Raw genomic sequence first — 16,130 nt, 5'->3', positions numbered from 1 at the left:
GAAAGTCACGTGGGGATGTTTGGCCTACATTAATTGCATCGTATGTCTGTAGCTATAGGAGTAAACTGGAGAACCCAGAGGAAACCCATTCAGAACAAATTCCACACAGGAATCGAACTCAAATGCTTCTTTCAGTAAAGGCACAAGTTCTGCGACTGCACCGCCCTACCTATCCCCAACCCTATCCCAACCCTATCCCAAACGCTAACACGGTCCTGGTTCCTTCTCCTGGTTCCTTCTCCTGGTTCCTTCTCCTGGTTCCCGTACTGCTGATGCATCGCTCGTCGTGCTCGTCCGATTAGCGACGACAGCCCCACGAGTCCCCCAACGCCGGTTGTTCACCACGGCGCCACCGCCTCCTCCTCCTCCTCCGTGCGCTTCCCCTCCCCAGGAGCGTCCAATCCGCTGCAGCTGCTGGCGACGCAGGCCGGCAAGAGGCTGGTGCACGACGGAGACGGCGGGCAGGATGCCGGTGAGCCGGACACCAAGCGCCACCACCCTGACGCTCAACAGCAGCACCAGCAGCACCAGCAGCACCAGCAGCAGCAGCAGTACGGGGAAGCCGGCGTGGCGCCGGCCAGCCCGCCACTCAGCCCGGCCGCATCTCAGTCGCCCGTCGAGGAGGAGTGAAGCGACGCCACACGTGCCTTGTCGGAGAGCGCTAGCGGCGGACCGCGAGCGCCGTCCGCACGATAAGTTTCCGCCGCGTTGTCTCCCGTGCGTGTCGTTTATTTCGCGTTGCCGGATATTTTACTCTTTCCCAGTCGCCCGTCGAATTAGGCTGTTTTAAATTAGCATCCCAGGCGTATTTGATTTTCAGTATTTATTGCTTTATTTGTCTCTCTTCGGCAGGGGAGAGTTTTTATCGTGTGTGTTGAAAGGCGATCGGAACGATAGAAAAATAAATCAGTTCAGGTTTTTTTTTTTTTCACCATTTGAAAAGCCGTCGGGGTTAACGAGTGTCGCGTGCCGGGGTCGTACGTGCCTGCGCGACAATACAGCGCAGGTCAGAGGCCATCGCGCTGAGGTCAGAAGGTCGACGACAGGGGGTGTTGAGGTGGCCCCCCGGAAAATGAATTAAGGGATAAAAAACATTTACAATAATAATAAAAACGATAATAATCCAACGAGGCTCACAGTTGAAACGAAAACCTCGTTACGTTCTTTTTTCTTTCCTGTTCGGGGGGGACCAGGCAGCCGACCCACCAACGCTTTCCATCACCGCATGCGTCAGCACGAGCAGAAGGGACCATTTCGTAACGAGGTGGGGGCGGGGGACAGTGGGGTGGTAAGAGGGGAGAAGCGGTGGCTGCGGTGCACAGCGCTATCGAACTTTGTTTCCCCGAGCGAAGTGGCCGGGGGTTACTCTTCACGTCGTCTTTCGGCTCGGAAACTCTTTAAGCGGCATCTAACTCCACGGCCATCCTGCGGCTGTTGCTGCGACGAACCTCCAGGCCTCGCGATGACCCACCAACGGTCCCTCTCGCCGAGCGGGGTCACCCCCACCGGCTGTGACCCCCCCCCCCCCCCCCCGTAAGGCAATGAGGGAAAAAAATTTGTGTAGCCACAATTCTCACCCTTCAGAATCAGAATCTGTATTTATACTCCAGGAGGAATCCGATGAGCTACAAAGCTCTTTTTCACGAATGTCCGGTAGGGACGGGTCAGAACGCACCCCGTAGCAATGTGCGCGCGGTGGCGACAGTGGCACGGTAAGGAGAGCAAAGCGTAACACGCGACGTCGCTGGGAAAGAGTCTTATCCGCTACGCTTGCACAATCCCCGTTCGCTCAATCACCGTTCACTCAGCGAGTCAAAGCGCGGGCGGCGAGTTGCGGGGTCGGGGGGGGGGGTGCCTGGCAAACGTGCGACGGAACACGGGGGAAGTGCCACGGCCGGCGGGATATTGCTGACGGTCCTGATTGTCGTTGCGCCTCGTTTAAGTGAATGTATTTAACGGAATGCACAAGGCCTACTGTCGCCATTGTTGTTGTTGTTGTTGTCATTTGGCGGCGGTTTAGTTTTTTAATTGACACGCGACGTTACCGGCTGGGCAGCCCGCCACGTGTTAGAATCACGTACGGCGATGGCTTTTATTTTTTTTTATTTTTTTTATTGTGAAATTGCTGCGGAAACTAAGTACACTCAAAGATCCAGGAGGGCTGCTTGAACTCCCTTAAGACGGCTGAGCGGGCGCGTGCGGGGACGCGCAGCTGCGAACGAGCCCGCGCGTGCCGTTAAAGCGATAAGCGCAAGTCTGCTTCACATGGCAACTCAGACGACACTACACGGTGGTGGGGGGGGGTAGAGGGATGGAGGAGGGCGGCTCTCGTTGGAGCGACGAATGGGCCCCGCCGCTCGTGCCGCCAATGGCTCGCCGAGCTGACCGCCACTCCGCTCCCGTGGCGCCCAGAGACATTCTATTTTTAGAGAAAATTTTCTACGCGTGTGAACAAAAAAAAGCGGGGGAAAAGAAACGTTTTTTTTTTGTTTCGCAGAGAGAGGGAGGCAAAGGCGAGCGAGCATTTCCGCGCGTTCACGGTGGGCGCTGAGCACCAAAGACCCCCCCTCCCCCACATCACACCCCTCCTCCTCACTTCCCCGAACCGCACCTCCCCAGAGGTCACAGGTGCCTGGGTGCTGGATCGCATTTTAGCTTTAAAAACGCTGCTTAACTTAGAGAGCGACCTTCACACGGACACACGCGCAGACGGACACCTTAGAGCATTGAAGGACGGATGCACGGACGGGACACCGAGACGGGCAGACGCACGGACAGATACAAGGATGTACTAACGGAGTGACACATGGAGAGAGAGAGAGAGAGACGGACGTCGGCGAGACTAATGGCATGCGAAGGGTCCTCATGAAACCCACCAACGCCTTAAACGAAAAACCACGCGGAACATCTGTAGACACTCGTGTGTGTGCGCGTGTTCGCGCTCGAATGTTGCTTTCTTTGACACGTGGACTTGCATTGCAATATCGAGTTTTTGCTTTGTGATGTGGCTTTGAAGGAAAAAAAAATAGTCACTTAGGAGAGAAGCGTTTCTTGTATTGCGCGTCGCCGCGCGCGTAGACAGTGGCGTCGCGATCCAGCGACGCTGTGCGTGGTGCTTTTGCAGTACTCGTCGGAGAAGAATCGTTTTTGTCGAATTGATCACCCACTGACAGATCCACTCGGGCGGCCGCGCGAGCGCTTCTTCAGCCGTTCGGAATGCACAAACGGTGCGTCGGTAAACGGACAACCCCCCCCGGTCCAGCAAAACTTACCTGAACTATGATTGTAACAAACTAAACAGCGTACATATTGCCTCTTTAAGTCGCTTCCCTTTAATATATATATACATTCACTTTGTATGTATATTAGCGATGTGGGACTCGGTAACTTCTGCGCAAACTTATATAAGGGGGGGGATAGTGCATTGGCACGCGTGGCCAGGCAGCCTGGCCGTGCCCACCGGCTTCCTTCCTCCCTGGTAGCCCCCCACCCCGCCTCTAGTGCCACCACGCAACCTGCCATGGCACGCGCACCGACCGCAGAGCCACCGTCGTCACCTCCCGGTCGTCGCACGTCCCCCGTCGCCGCTCACGAGTGGCTCTCCGCAGCGCCCTCTAGCGGAGGCCTTCCCGCAGCGGCGGTGGCGTGAGCGTGCAATTGCTGCGGAAGCTGTGCGCCTTTTGACCTCTGGTCCCAAGAGAAGGATCGCCGACCGGCACGTTTCGGAGGAGCTGACGGACCGCGCGAGTTTATTTTGGTCGGCGCGTTCTCGGGTCCGGCGCGACTCGCTCGACGGCTCCGCTCATTACCCGGTTCATCCCGTAGCCACGTGTCGGTGGGAACCCCCAAAGGGGGAGCTGCAACACTCGTCCAACACTACCGCTGAGCCCCGCACCTCCCTTTGACTTGCCACGAGCACGTCCAAGGGCTGCGGTGAGAGCAGTGGAAAGTCGACCGTAGGGGCCCCCAAGAGGTTGTTGGAAAGTTGACCTCCGAACTCCCCCCCCCCGGGGTTAGGCAGTTTCTCTCGCTGTGCTTTATTTACCACTGGAATGCGGCTGTTAAGTTCCTCTCAGAAAACAATGTCACGAACTGAATTTTTAACTTTGTGAGATTTCTCAAGTAGGTTACCGGTAATAATAGGGTTTTTTCCTTTTTTCTGGCAACAAAACTGAAACCTTTTAACAAGGATTCATGTCTGCATTAACCACAATACCTGCAGTCAAAATGCAAACAAAAAACATACTATGATAATGTAATGATGTAGCTGATCACCCCGAGCCCTCATTACTTTGAATAGTGCATTGTCTTTGAGCTGTACGCCTTTTGGCGTCATGTGGTCGCGAACCAAATGGGTCGAGGCTCAAAAGAAAGCCGTCCCTTGGTGTGGACCAATTAGTTTCAAGGACAATGCATATATTATCATAGTATGTTTTTTGTTTGCATTTTGACTGGTTAATGCAGACATGAATCCTTGTTAAAAGGTTTCAGTTTTGTTGCCAGAAAAAAGGGGAAAACCCTATTATTACATTTTGGTACTGGCAAAGGAGGTCTAATGATGTAGGTTACCGGTGTTATGATAAAGAAAGAAATATAAGTTTCTTGAAAAGAAAAATTAACAGACGTGGGTCTGTTCAATCGTGTAAAGCATTTTTATTCATTGTAGTCCAACCTTATTGGCCTACCAGGCAAACTGAACTGGTTTTGACTATCCTGAGACTCATCAGCAGCGTGTGCTCTGTTCATTAACGTTTCTCCATTGTTAACCGTAACCCTGCTGGTTGTACACCAAAAAAAACCCACAAAAATGACAAACAAAAAAAACGATTAAGTATATATCTCTAATAATAATATGTAGGCGTGTTGATATGAGTTGTTTGTGTGGATATGTTTGTGTGCATGGGGCAGGTCCACCTGCCAGGACCCATCCGTGCGGACTTCGGGGGGGATGGTTGGGTCACCGATTTCTAGCCGTGGCTGAGATCACAATCACCGATTATGATTTTTTTCTATAGAAGGCATCGTTGATCGTCGCCATTTGCTCCATCAGTGCTCTCGTAAATTCCGTTCTCTGTTCGCTCTCATTTAGACGTAGGCGTTTTTTTTTCGCTCTCTCTCTCGATCATTTCATCATGCAGTCTTGGCAAGAAACGAAATGTTTGGTCCGTGTTTAGTTAAAACGTTCTCATCGCATTTATCCGATTACTGTAACGCTCCTTTGGATGTGCTCGAGTTCTGTACCACGCGGTGCCCGGCCTCAGCCAGTCATCTCGTCTCTTCTCTCGCTTTTGTTTTGCATTCGTTTTTCCATTTCCCAACCTTTCAGTGTTTTTTTTTACTTTTTGAACCATTGGCGTAAAGAGTAATTCATAAATGGCGAAAAGAGAGGAAAAAAAACGCGTGGATTTGTTTTTAAATGCTGACGTGTTCACTCGCCCATCACGCCAACGGTTTTAAATGGAAAAACAATTATGCCTAAAACCAAAAAGAGGTCACAGATGTGATGAAAGTTATAACAGGACCGTAATACTACAGACGAAGAATGTCTGCTTGCTTGTACGACACTTTATTATCAGGCAGCCATATGGCCCTGTGGTCTGAAGTCGCAGTGTAGCCGCCCAAAGCTTCGTCTCCCCCACCTTAGCGATCTGTTTTTGCAACTTGGTTGCATGCAACTGAATTGCTCACTTGGCGGCATCTCTGTTGCCTGTCGCGAGCGGTTGCGCACGACAGGTTGCTCAAAGTAGAGGTGGACTCCGCTTTCAAGCGTCAGACTGCTCTGCGATTTGTCGAGACATATTTCAACACGTGAAACATTTGTGAACTGTGAGTGGTTGTTAGGATCCTGATTTTTTTTTTAGGTGGTGAGGGGGGTGGAGCTTAACCATACAAGGCGTGAGGCTATGCTGTGTAGGGGCGTGGCCAGATACTTTAGCCACGCCTTTGCTGCTCAACCACCTGCTGAGATGTGGACAAAGCAGTTGCGAGTTATTAAGTTGCGCAAATTCAACAGTGATTTGGTTGCGCAACTGGTTGCTCGGCTGTGGAGCCCGACTTGCCACGCTGTGGTGGCACAGGGAGAGTGAGGGGTGGGATATGGGCACAGAGGACACGTGGAGAGGGGGTGACCCCGAGGTAGCTTCTGGCCGATGTCCCCCAGGTCAGTGTGTGACCTCTGCTGGGGCTGCCCCATACAGGAATGCTGTTTGAGTGTCGCGTAAAGATGCCTTACATTTTTGAAAACATTTTCTCGTTTCCACCCCCCCCCCCCGCCAGCACGCTGGAGCGATACGGGTACCGCAGTTATTTTTTAAACGTTGTAATGGCGGTCAGCGCAACAAAAAAATATAAACACACACACACCCCCCCCATATATATATTTTTTTGTTAATCAAGAGGGCAAACTTTTTCGTCATGCGTAAAACGCCGCCAGTGCATTGTAAAGTAACCGCGATGTATTTTTTTTCAGGGTTCGGTGCCCGAGCCCAAAGTCACGAGCGAAGTTGAGCCGCGTATCCCCTTTTTCCCTGGGGAGCCCAGATTTTGTGAAACGGCGTGAACCAGAGGGGACCGCGCGCAGAACTCCCACTGGGCGGCAGAGCGGGGGGGGTCGCCGTTGAACCCCCGCCGTCCCCGTCTGTGCCTGTGAGGCAGGGCCACCCGTATTTATAACCTGACATTGAGTCACTAATGAAGCGCACGCACACGAACACGCACGAACTCGCACACACGCACAAAGACAAACATCTCCCGAATAGCCTTAAGACTTTTGGGGCAAGAACTGTTAGCGAGCACCAATGAAGGCCGACATGCACACGCGTGGACACATACCGTTACGTACCCCAGCACAGATTATGCACACTTATATACAAGGGCAATGACCCCCCCCCCCCCCCCCCCCCCACCGTATAGCCTTAAGTGCTGTTTGCGAGCACCTATGAAGGTTAGCATGGCACACGAGGTAGTGGGTGGCCAGCACCATGCCAGACCGCTTTGTCTCCCCAGTGGCAATGTTTTTACACACCGCACCAGGTTACTAATTTGAAGCTGAGTCGACCTAGGGGCGGCCCAGGACCGCTTCAGATAATCGTCACTGGTGTTGGCCGTGAGCGTGCATCCAACTAGGCTCGTTTGCTTTGTAAACGCAGCACGCGAACTGCTGCCCACGCAAAAACGCACGTGCGCGCAGACACGCGCCCGTAAACATAACCGCAGACGTGTGTGCACGCACATACACACAGGCGCACGCACAATCGTCGCACGCAAACCCTCGGGACAGGTTAATTTATTGCTGTCACACTCTGAGGATGAATGTGCGCCACGTTCACCGGTATGGGTGGGGGTGTGCCTTGTTAGGGATCTGTACGCGCAACGCTTTCAAAAGGGTGGGGGGGGGGGGGGTCACCGTAACAAGACGAGGGTTTGGCGGGGTTGGCGGGATGCGGCGTGGTCGATACCCCTCGACAGAATTCCACCTGGAATCCAAAAATGAGTTCCGGGAGAGAGGGACCCCCGTCTCCTCTCCCCCACACACACAGACGACGAGAGAACAACTCGGACTACAACCCCACGGGGAGGGGGGGGGGGGCGCGTTAGCATCTCACCCTGCTGCACTGACAAAGCGGGTCAGGGGGTCGTGACCTAACGAGCTACGGTCACGTCCCTAGCCGAGATCTCTCTCTCTCTCGCGCGCGCGGCTTCCCCAAATCCAGATTGAGCCGTGTGGCCCAGTTCCTGGCCCGACCCAACCTCGACTCTACCCTCGGTGTGGAGGATGAGCAGCCCTCCTCACCTCGTCGACAGCGAGCGAGAGGCATAAGGGGGTGGGTGGCCACCGCCGCTGCTGCCCCCTGCTCTTGCTGAATGTAGTCACTGGCAGCGCTCTCGAGGGCTGTGTGTGTGTGTGTGCGCACGTGCGACGCGTGGTGCACACGTGCGCATTGAGCGCGAGCGCGCTTGCGTACTTGGCGAGCGCACGCGCGTAACATTTTGCGAGTGGTCTCTCTCGGCGTGTGGGATACTTCTCAAGAAGGAACGCGCAGGGAGGAGCCTTTGGTGTCGATTTCGCAACAATTGTGGGGATCTGGCGATGGCGAGGAGCGCGGTGTAATCGGCGGGTTTGGCAGCGATGACCGCCGTGACCTGCGCTTGCCGGGTGTGGCCCCCCCGCGTGTGCTCACCGGTGCAGTTTCAGACTTCCAAGTGTCACGTGTCGCGGCCCAAAAGAACGCGCGCCAAAGATTTCCCACGTTGGTCGCGTGAGCGGCGCACGGCCGTGGTGAAGAATCCCCCTGCCCATCGCGTGCGGCGGAGCGCGTTTGGTGGTCGCTCAGCGGATCGAACTTACTTGCCTTTGGCGTGCAACATTGTCGTCGTGCTCAATCGATCGCAGACGAAGTGGAGAGGGAGACGTGTAGAATTAATTAAGGTGATGATGACGAGAATCTGCTTGAGGATAGGTTTTTTTTTCCCCCTTTTTTTCTGGCAACAAAAAAAACACCTTTTTGTGGTCAGAATACAAACAAAAAAACATAATCTGATAATATATGCATTGTCCTTGAAACTGATTGGTCCACACCAGAGCTTTCTTTTGAGCCTCGTCTCAAACGGTGTTGGACCAGAGGACGCCAAAAGGCGACAATCTGCTTGTCCGCTGTTATATTTATGAATGTGACCCGCGCGTTGTGAGACATGGTTTTGAGAACGATGGCACTTGACGCAATGCCGGGAGATGCCTGGGCGTCTTGTCCTAGCACGGTTGGCTACGTACGGCGCGAAAGAAGTTCAACATGCATACGTATTTAAACGAAGCAAGAGTTATCATTTGGACACAGCCCTGAGTACCGTTTGGTTCTTCCCGAGTAGCGACTCTCCCAGGAGGTTCAGGCTGCCCGATTCGAGTTTGAAGTGTCGGTCATTGTCAGTCGTGATCTATCCACTGCTGGGTGAAGGCGCTCCCAACCCCTAGTCATCCGATTAGCACGGCTGGCTACGTTACGTTACAAAAGAGGTTCAACACACACACACGTACATCCCTCATGGTCGTGCGATGCAGCAATCCGTCTAGCCGCGCTGCGCACGAGCTGATCCCCGATGCTCCATATCCGCATTGGGCGTCCTCTGGGACGTATTTCCCCTCCTTTGGCTGCCACGCCATCGTTAGTCGCCCCTTCCAGTAACGTGTGTCCTGCCCCACATGTCGCTAACTTTGCGTGCGTTCTTTACGCCATCGTGTTCCTCATTCCGTGTCTCAGCGCGATGGGGGCCGCCGTGTACCTGCACGCGTGTCTCTTAGCGCCTCGCTCTTCGTTTTTTTTTGCACGGCTTCCCACGCTTTTGCAAAAATAACAGGCCGGTGACTGCGGCCCAGCCGTAGCGCAGAGGTTCACTGGTTCGAATCGAGCAGGCCATCCTGGTTATTACCGTCGGTGTGTGCTAACCGCAGTGATTCGACGCACCATCTGCATCGCAGTGGACGTTAAAGACCCCCCCCCCCCCGCAAGAGTGGACCGTCGTGTGCCGGCGAGTCCACATTTTAACCCAGTGTCGCTCCGTTGCGACACTGGCCTTTAGCGCGGCCCCTGGAACATGCGGCACCCGACCAATACACAACATGTGAAAACACCCCCCCATCATCATTATCGTGCTGTCAATCCCCGGTGGTTTCAGTTGTGCGGTGGCCCTCGCGCCGATGTCTCTTATCGGCGGAAGTGCCCCCTCTGAACATTAGCGAAGAACACTTTTAACGTGTTAAAAATAACATCGCAGACCACTCACTTCGGATTAAACACGTCAATCGTCACCCTCTCGGCACGGGTTCACTCTCACAAACGAGACTCTCCCGCGCTCTCTCTTTCTCTCTCGAGTACTCGCCTTGGTTAAACAAAACAACAAGCTCGAAACTTTTTTTTATTATTTCAAATTGTATTTGAAAACTAATCCCCGAGCACAAACCGCGTGGAAAGCTTTCCGCGGGATCCAACGCGCGACCTACCCCGACCCTCGTTCTCGTTTCAAGGGAAGCGTCTGGCCGGTGTGGGAGTGCAGGGAGCAGCCCGGGACATTGCGCGCAGCGATTCTGTTGTTCGTGTAGCTGCAACGAGAAGAGCCGCCTCACCCCGTCGCTGGCTCGTGTCTCAAGACTCCTCTCCCTTCGCGAGACGAGTCGAATGACCCCGGGAACGAGAACCTCCGGCGGTTAAGTCCAGCGTGGCCGCGGCGTCCCTCTCGTCGTTCAATTATTCAAACGGCACTGCTTTAAACGAAAGTTTAAATGCAATCTTTTGCCGGTGTGTGAATGCGTTCAGCAACGCGAGGTGATGTGCAACTTCCTGCTCGCTTTTTAACACAATGATGATAACGATGATGATGTGATTGTGACCCCCTTTTGCGCGAGATGTTTTTGTGTACAAGGGTTGGGCCCAGAACCCTGCAGCCTTCATCTGTGTTGGACATCACGAACGAGGCCGCGTCGGATAGATGCCCAAATTGTTCGGAAGTAAATCGTCAAACGAAACGTCAGGACGATGCATGCTTTATGATGCACGCGCTCCAAGTGTTCAAACAACGACAAACTTCAAACGAATTAAAGCAAACGTAAAGGATCGTGGTAAATGGCCATATTTTTGGAGCACCAGTTGTATTTTTAATATGAATAAAAAACTAAAACTGTCTAGCGATGGGTGAATGTAACAGAACTGCAATAAAACAGCATTACGACAACAGCTTGTTGTGTCTCCCGGCTTTGCTTTGTTGCTGTTGTTGGTCTTGCCGGTGAGCCACGTGCCACGTTCCGTCCCGCTGATCGTGCTCCTCCTTGTAACGCAAACGTTCCCAAACCTAATCAGAACATCATCTATTTATACCGAGAGGAATCCGATGAGCCATAAAGCTCTTTCCCCCCCCCCCCCCTCCTACAGACTTCTGGTAAATAATCCACGCGGCTTTCGTTTTCATTCCAAGCACGCGCGCCCATAAGATCGATCGAGCTGCCGGGCATCGAGGGCACGGCGCAGCCACGGGCTCCGAGGGATGGGGATGATGGGCGGACGATCTCAACAGCCGTGTCGGAATGGCAGCAGCTAAGCTGTCACGGTTGTAGGAACGCGTGCGTGCGGATGAGAAGACGTTAGGGGCCGTCCATAAATGACGTCACGCGATTTTTGACCCCCCCATTACAAAAAGTCAGACCCCCCTCAAATATGACGTCACAAAGCTCTGCCCCCCCCCCCCAAAACCATATTTCCATTTTGAAAATAAAGTATGCGTCAAATCGCTTTAAACTATTGTCATTGTAGTGCGTATTTAATGTGGCGCTACACTGATGTAGGAGAAAACATTAAAAAGTCTATTTAATTAAGTAGAACGTGTTGTCTGTTTATTTAAAGTTGCGCATTTTGATGTGACGTCACATTTCTCAACCCCCCCCCCCCCTCATCATTAGACCTTTCCAGTACCAAAATGTAATAATAGGGGTTTTTCCCCTTTTTTCTGGCTACAAAACTGAAACCTTTTTACAAGGATTAATGCCTGCATTAACCACAATACCTGCAGTCAAAATGAAAACAAAAAACATACTATGATAATATATGCATTGTCCTTGAAACTGATTGGTCCACACCAAGGGACGGCTTTCTTTTGAGCCTCGACCCAATTGGTGCTCGACCAGATGACGCCAAAAGGCGTCACACAGCTCAAAGACAATGCACTATCAAAGTAATGAGGGCTCGGGGTGAGCATCTACATCATTAGACCTCCTTTGCCAGTACCAAAATATAATAATAGGGATTTTCCCCTTTTTTCTGCCAACAAAACTGAAACCTTTTTACAAGGATTCATGTCTGCATTAACCACAATACCTGCAGTCAAATGTCTGACCACCCCCCCCCCCCAGGTGCATGACGTCATTAAATGAAATGCCCCAGCATCCCCTCTGGTGTTGTGTGTTGTTGCCAGGTTGTCGATAAAAACTTTGAGTAAAAAAGTTATTTATATATATATAAAAGAATGAGTGTTTAACCTTTCTGGCAATAACACAGGTGTTAAGATGTTGGAACACCAAATAAGAAAGCTTTTACGAGGAAAGGTCCCTTGTTGATAATAAAGTTTACACAAATCTGGTGTCACGCTCTTACCGGATTATAAGACGCACCGACCCCACCACCCGCCCCAGACTTTTGCATTACAAGACAGGGGGCGGAACTTGATCCCGTCTAATTTGGAGACTTTGGTAACAGCGATCGACAGCAACTCTTGTCAATCCACTGCTGGATGAAGGCATTCCCAGACTGCCGGCCATGGGACTTGTATGACCATACTTCACCACGCTGGTTAATACGGATACTTAAAATGGGGGGGCAGGTGGGGGCCAGGATATCTTTGAAAATGAGCTTCATAGCTCATCAGATTCCACCGGAATAAATAATGATGTTGATAGTGCTGTAGTGGGTTCGATTTAGGCGCACACTCGAACTGGAGGCAACACGTTTATTTAACATCCACACGTTAACACACTTATCACGAAGGGGTAACTGTCCCTTCACCAGATAACCCCCTATGAGTGGTGTTCCACCAGGCTAACCACTAATTACACTCGGAGTAGCTGCAATGGACGGGACCCCAGCCTGGGTCCAGGTCCACGTGTTGATGACTCTTCTTGGACGTCGGGCGTGGAACGTGGATTCTTCAGGATGACACCAGCAGCCGGTCCCACTGGGGGCCCGGCCAATATGCTCCATGGCGGGGCTCGCTCCGCCCCTAGGCACGCCCACCTTCAAGCATCGCTCCGCCCCTAGCCACGCCCACCGTCTCCAAATCTCTAGAAGGATCTCCACCTGGACACGTGATCACCCCAGCCCCCCCTTTGGGGGTCCCCAGGAAGACACCTCTGGTCACGTGTCCTCCGGGGTCAACCGGGGTGCCATGGCCCCCTTGCAACGCTGTTCCGTGCCCGGCACTCTCGCCCTCTATCCTGTAGGGGCTGGCACTGCACGCAGAGTGCGTGGTGCCATCCGTCACTGTCAGCCAGTCTGCTCACCGAGTCCCGCTTAGGGCCGGTACTGCATCCACATTCAAGTGGTGTCAGCGGTGTCGAGACATCGCGCGCCGTGCCTTTTCCAAAGGCCGGCTTCACACAGTGACATCCAACGATGTCACTTACAGGTACCATCAGGACAGGGGTCAGAAGCCAAATCTACAAATATAGATGTCGTTACCAAACAAAAAAAACCTCTCAGTATTTCAAGAGCATCCCGCAAGTCGCTGACCCCACCCTGCGTTGGGATATCTCTGGGTCAGGATAATGGATATCCCTCCCTACCATTGAACACGCCGCAGTAGGACTTTCGCGACAAATATTATCCATAACAGAGGTTTTTTTTTTGGGTGAGATCGCGTTAAGTATTAAACGCGTCATTAAACCCGCCACTGCCCGACACGGACAAGTAGCAAGGATTCCGATTTAAAGCTTTCGTGACTGCAAGGATTCGTTACACGTTTCGTTGCACACCCGGTGTGTTGGAGAGTAAAACCCACAACATTTACAATTGGAGTACGACGTTTCGCTGGTACAACCAGCATCATCAGGCAGACAGCCAGTTCTGGCCATGCCATTCTGGCTGTCGCTCGTCGAGGCTGTTTGTTGTAATTACCGGCGAAACGGTCTTGGCTCGAGTTGGCGATGTTGTGGGTTTACTCTCCAACACGCGAACGGCGTTGTGCTGAAGTAGCAAATAATAAATCGGCAACATTCTGTTCACGTGACAAACCTGTTCTTATTTGGCCGTGTCGGGTGGTGGCGGGTTTAACGACACACATTTACGCGATCTGACCCAAACAGAAAAAAAAACATTTTATTGTGGATATTTGGTCGCGAAAGCATGCGTGTTGAAGGGGCTTGCCTGTACGCTGCACACTCCAGCACATTGATCGCATGCATCAGGGGCGCACACACGTGACACCAGTGCCGGATTATGCTAGTGGCACCGCGTGTGTGTAGCTACTACGCGTGTAGCTACTACGCGTGTAGCTACTACGCGTGTAGCTACTACGCGTGTAGCTACTACGCGTGTAGCTACTACGCGTGTAGTAGCTACGGGCCCCGCACTTTCAAGGGCCCCGCGCTAAATGTTTTCAAGCTATCAATTCCGGTTCAGTGATTCTGCACTTGCTCTATTACTATAGCACTATACCGCGTTTGAATTTTACGAACGACTGGATGTTTAAGGTTAGCGATTTGTCGTATTATCTGGCTGTATAGCAAATAAAAAAATACAATTACTTTACTATGCAAGTAAATTATGTGTTTTTTTTTATATTTAGGGCCACTCTATAACATATGCTACAGGCCCCGCTGTAGCTTAGTCCGGCACTGCGTGGCACGATGATGCCCACCCTCTGTTATGGATCGCCCACCGTGTTACCCGAGTACACAGTGCCCTCTAGCGGCTATAGGAGAAACGTGAACTTGGATTGAACCACTGACCGCCTCCCCCCCCCTCTCTCCATCCTCCACCCCCTTGTCAATCACCGGCCACGCGGAATGGACTCTTCCACTTTGCGACACCACCGCCGTAAACGTGGTTTCCCATCGCCACGTGCGGCCTCGCGAATCCGTTCACGCGAAGTTTAGCGATGAGCTCGAGGTCGGCTGTTTTAAAACCGAGGAAGAGACGGGGTGGGGGTGATGGAGGGAGGAGGGATGGAGGGATGGAGGGAGGAGGGATGGAGGGAGTCCGGGAATCCTGGACTCAGTGGATGGAGCAAGGCGCGTTCCGTCCCAAAGCGGTGAGTCCCGTGGCTTCGACCAATTGAGCCGGCTCCGTTATTTGAAAATCTCGAGCAGAAGCGCGCTGGACGTCGTCGCCGAGAGACGGTGGAACGCGAACGCGCACAGTGTTCAGGACGCTGATTTAGAGAGAGAGAGCGCGAGAGAACACGTGTGTTGTGTGTGTGTGTTTAGCACCTTCCAAAGTTCGTGTCGTTAACCCTCCACCATCCGACGACATCGTCACGCTTACCAACCGAGTTGTCATTTCCACGTGGCCGATGTGATGTGTTCAAATTGAGAACAATTAAAGCTCCACATAGCCCGGTGGTTTCATACTTTCCATGCCTGAATCTACACACACACACCGCCCAGAAGATTTAATTTACACACCGACTAACGTATGACCACTTTTGTTGTTGCCCAAACTGCTTTGAGCTTCGTCGGGTAGAGTACTCGGAATTATATTTTCAAAAACTTAACTCGGAAATCGAGTCTCATGATCCGTTACGGTATTTTACACCTTGAGCCCTCGGTGGCCTCGACTTGTCGTGCGGTCACGTGGCGCGTCCTGTGGGTGTCGCTGTGACGCCACAATTGGCGGCGTCTCCCACGTGGCGTCTCGCGTGCGAAGGAATTCTTCTGCCGCATAGGAAAAGGTCCAATTCTAATCCAGCAGGGACAAACAGCAACATCACAGACTCACCACGTTCGTCAACAACACTGCAGCATTAATAGAAAAAAAACGAATTTATATAATATGTGACGTTTCAGGCAATAACCTTTCTTCATAAGCACGTATTCGTTAAATGTGCTGTGTGCACCAACAGGGGCGGAGCCACAGGGGTGGCTGGGGGGGAGGGGGCTCAGCCCCCCCCCCTGAAATTTGGGAAAGTCGGTAATCGGGATAACCGGATATCCGGCTGCTGCAAAATACTGCAGGCTGCCACCTTGTGCTGCCCCTGCAGGCTGCCACCTTGTGCTGCCCTGCAGGCTGCCACCTTGTGCTGCCCTGCAGGCTTCCACCTCGTGTGCTGCCCTGCAGGCTGCCACCTCGTGTGCTGCCCTGCAGGCTGCCACCTCGTGCTGCCCTGCAGGCTGCCACCTTGTGCTACCACCTTGTGTGCTGCCCTGCAGGCTTCCACCTTGTGTGTTGCCCTGCAGGCTGCCACCTCGTGCTGCCCTGCAGGCTGCCACCTTGTGCTACCACCTTGTGTGTTGCCCTGCAGGCTGCCACCTTGTGTGTTGCCCTGCAGGCTGCCACCTCGTGCTGCCCTGCAGGCTGCCACCTTGTGCTACCACCTTGTGTGCTGCCCTGCAGGCTGCTTGAGCGGCAGCCTTTCGAACTTATCGAACTTATTAGCCA

The 16,130-nt window shown here is 52.7% G+C and overlaps 1 protein-coding gene and 1 long non-coding RNA gene across 3 annotated transcripts in view; both read left to right on the top strand.

Annotated features, from left to right (window-relative positions):
- LOC116951490 (uncharacterized) overlaps nt 1-10,724 on the top strand; it is a 64,202-nt gene extending 53,478 nt beyond the window's left edge. The window contains exon 10 of the mRNA XM_032970140.2: nt 392-10,724. Coding sequence (XP_032826031.2) covers nt 392-630 — 239 coding nt within the window. The 3' untranslated portion in view covers nt 631-10,724. The remainder of the gene's footprint in view (nt 1-391) is intronic.
- A 3,974-nt stretch (nt 10,725-14,698) lies between these two features.
- LOC142930790 (uncharacterized) overlaps nt 14,699-16,130 on the top strand; it is a 42,778-nt gene continuing 41,346 nt past the window's right edge. For both annotated transcript variants that reach the window (XR_012946740.1, XR_012946739.1), the window contains exon 1: nt 14,699-14,784. This is a non-coding gene — a long non-coding RNA (uncharacterized LOC142930790). The remainder of the gene's footprint in view (nt 14,785-16,130) is intronic.

Source organism: Petromyzon marinus, chromosome 43 (genome assembly GCF_048934315.1).
Source record: "Petromyzon marinus isolate PM22_M1 ecotype Great Lakes invasive population chromosome 43, UKy_Petmar_22M1.pri1.0, whole genome shotgun sequence".
Taxonomy (NCBI): Eukaryota; Metazoa; Chordata; class Hyperoartia; order Petromyzontiformes; family Petromyzontidae; genus Petromyzon; species Petromyzon marinus.
Note: the sequence above shows the minus strand (reverse complement) of the source record. Positions and strands in the feature narration are given on the sequence as shown.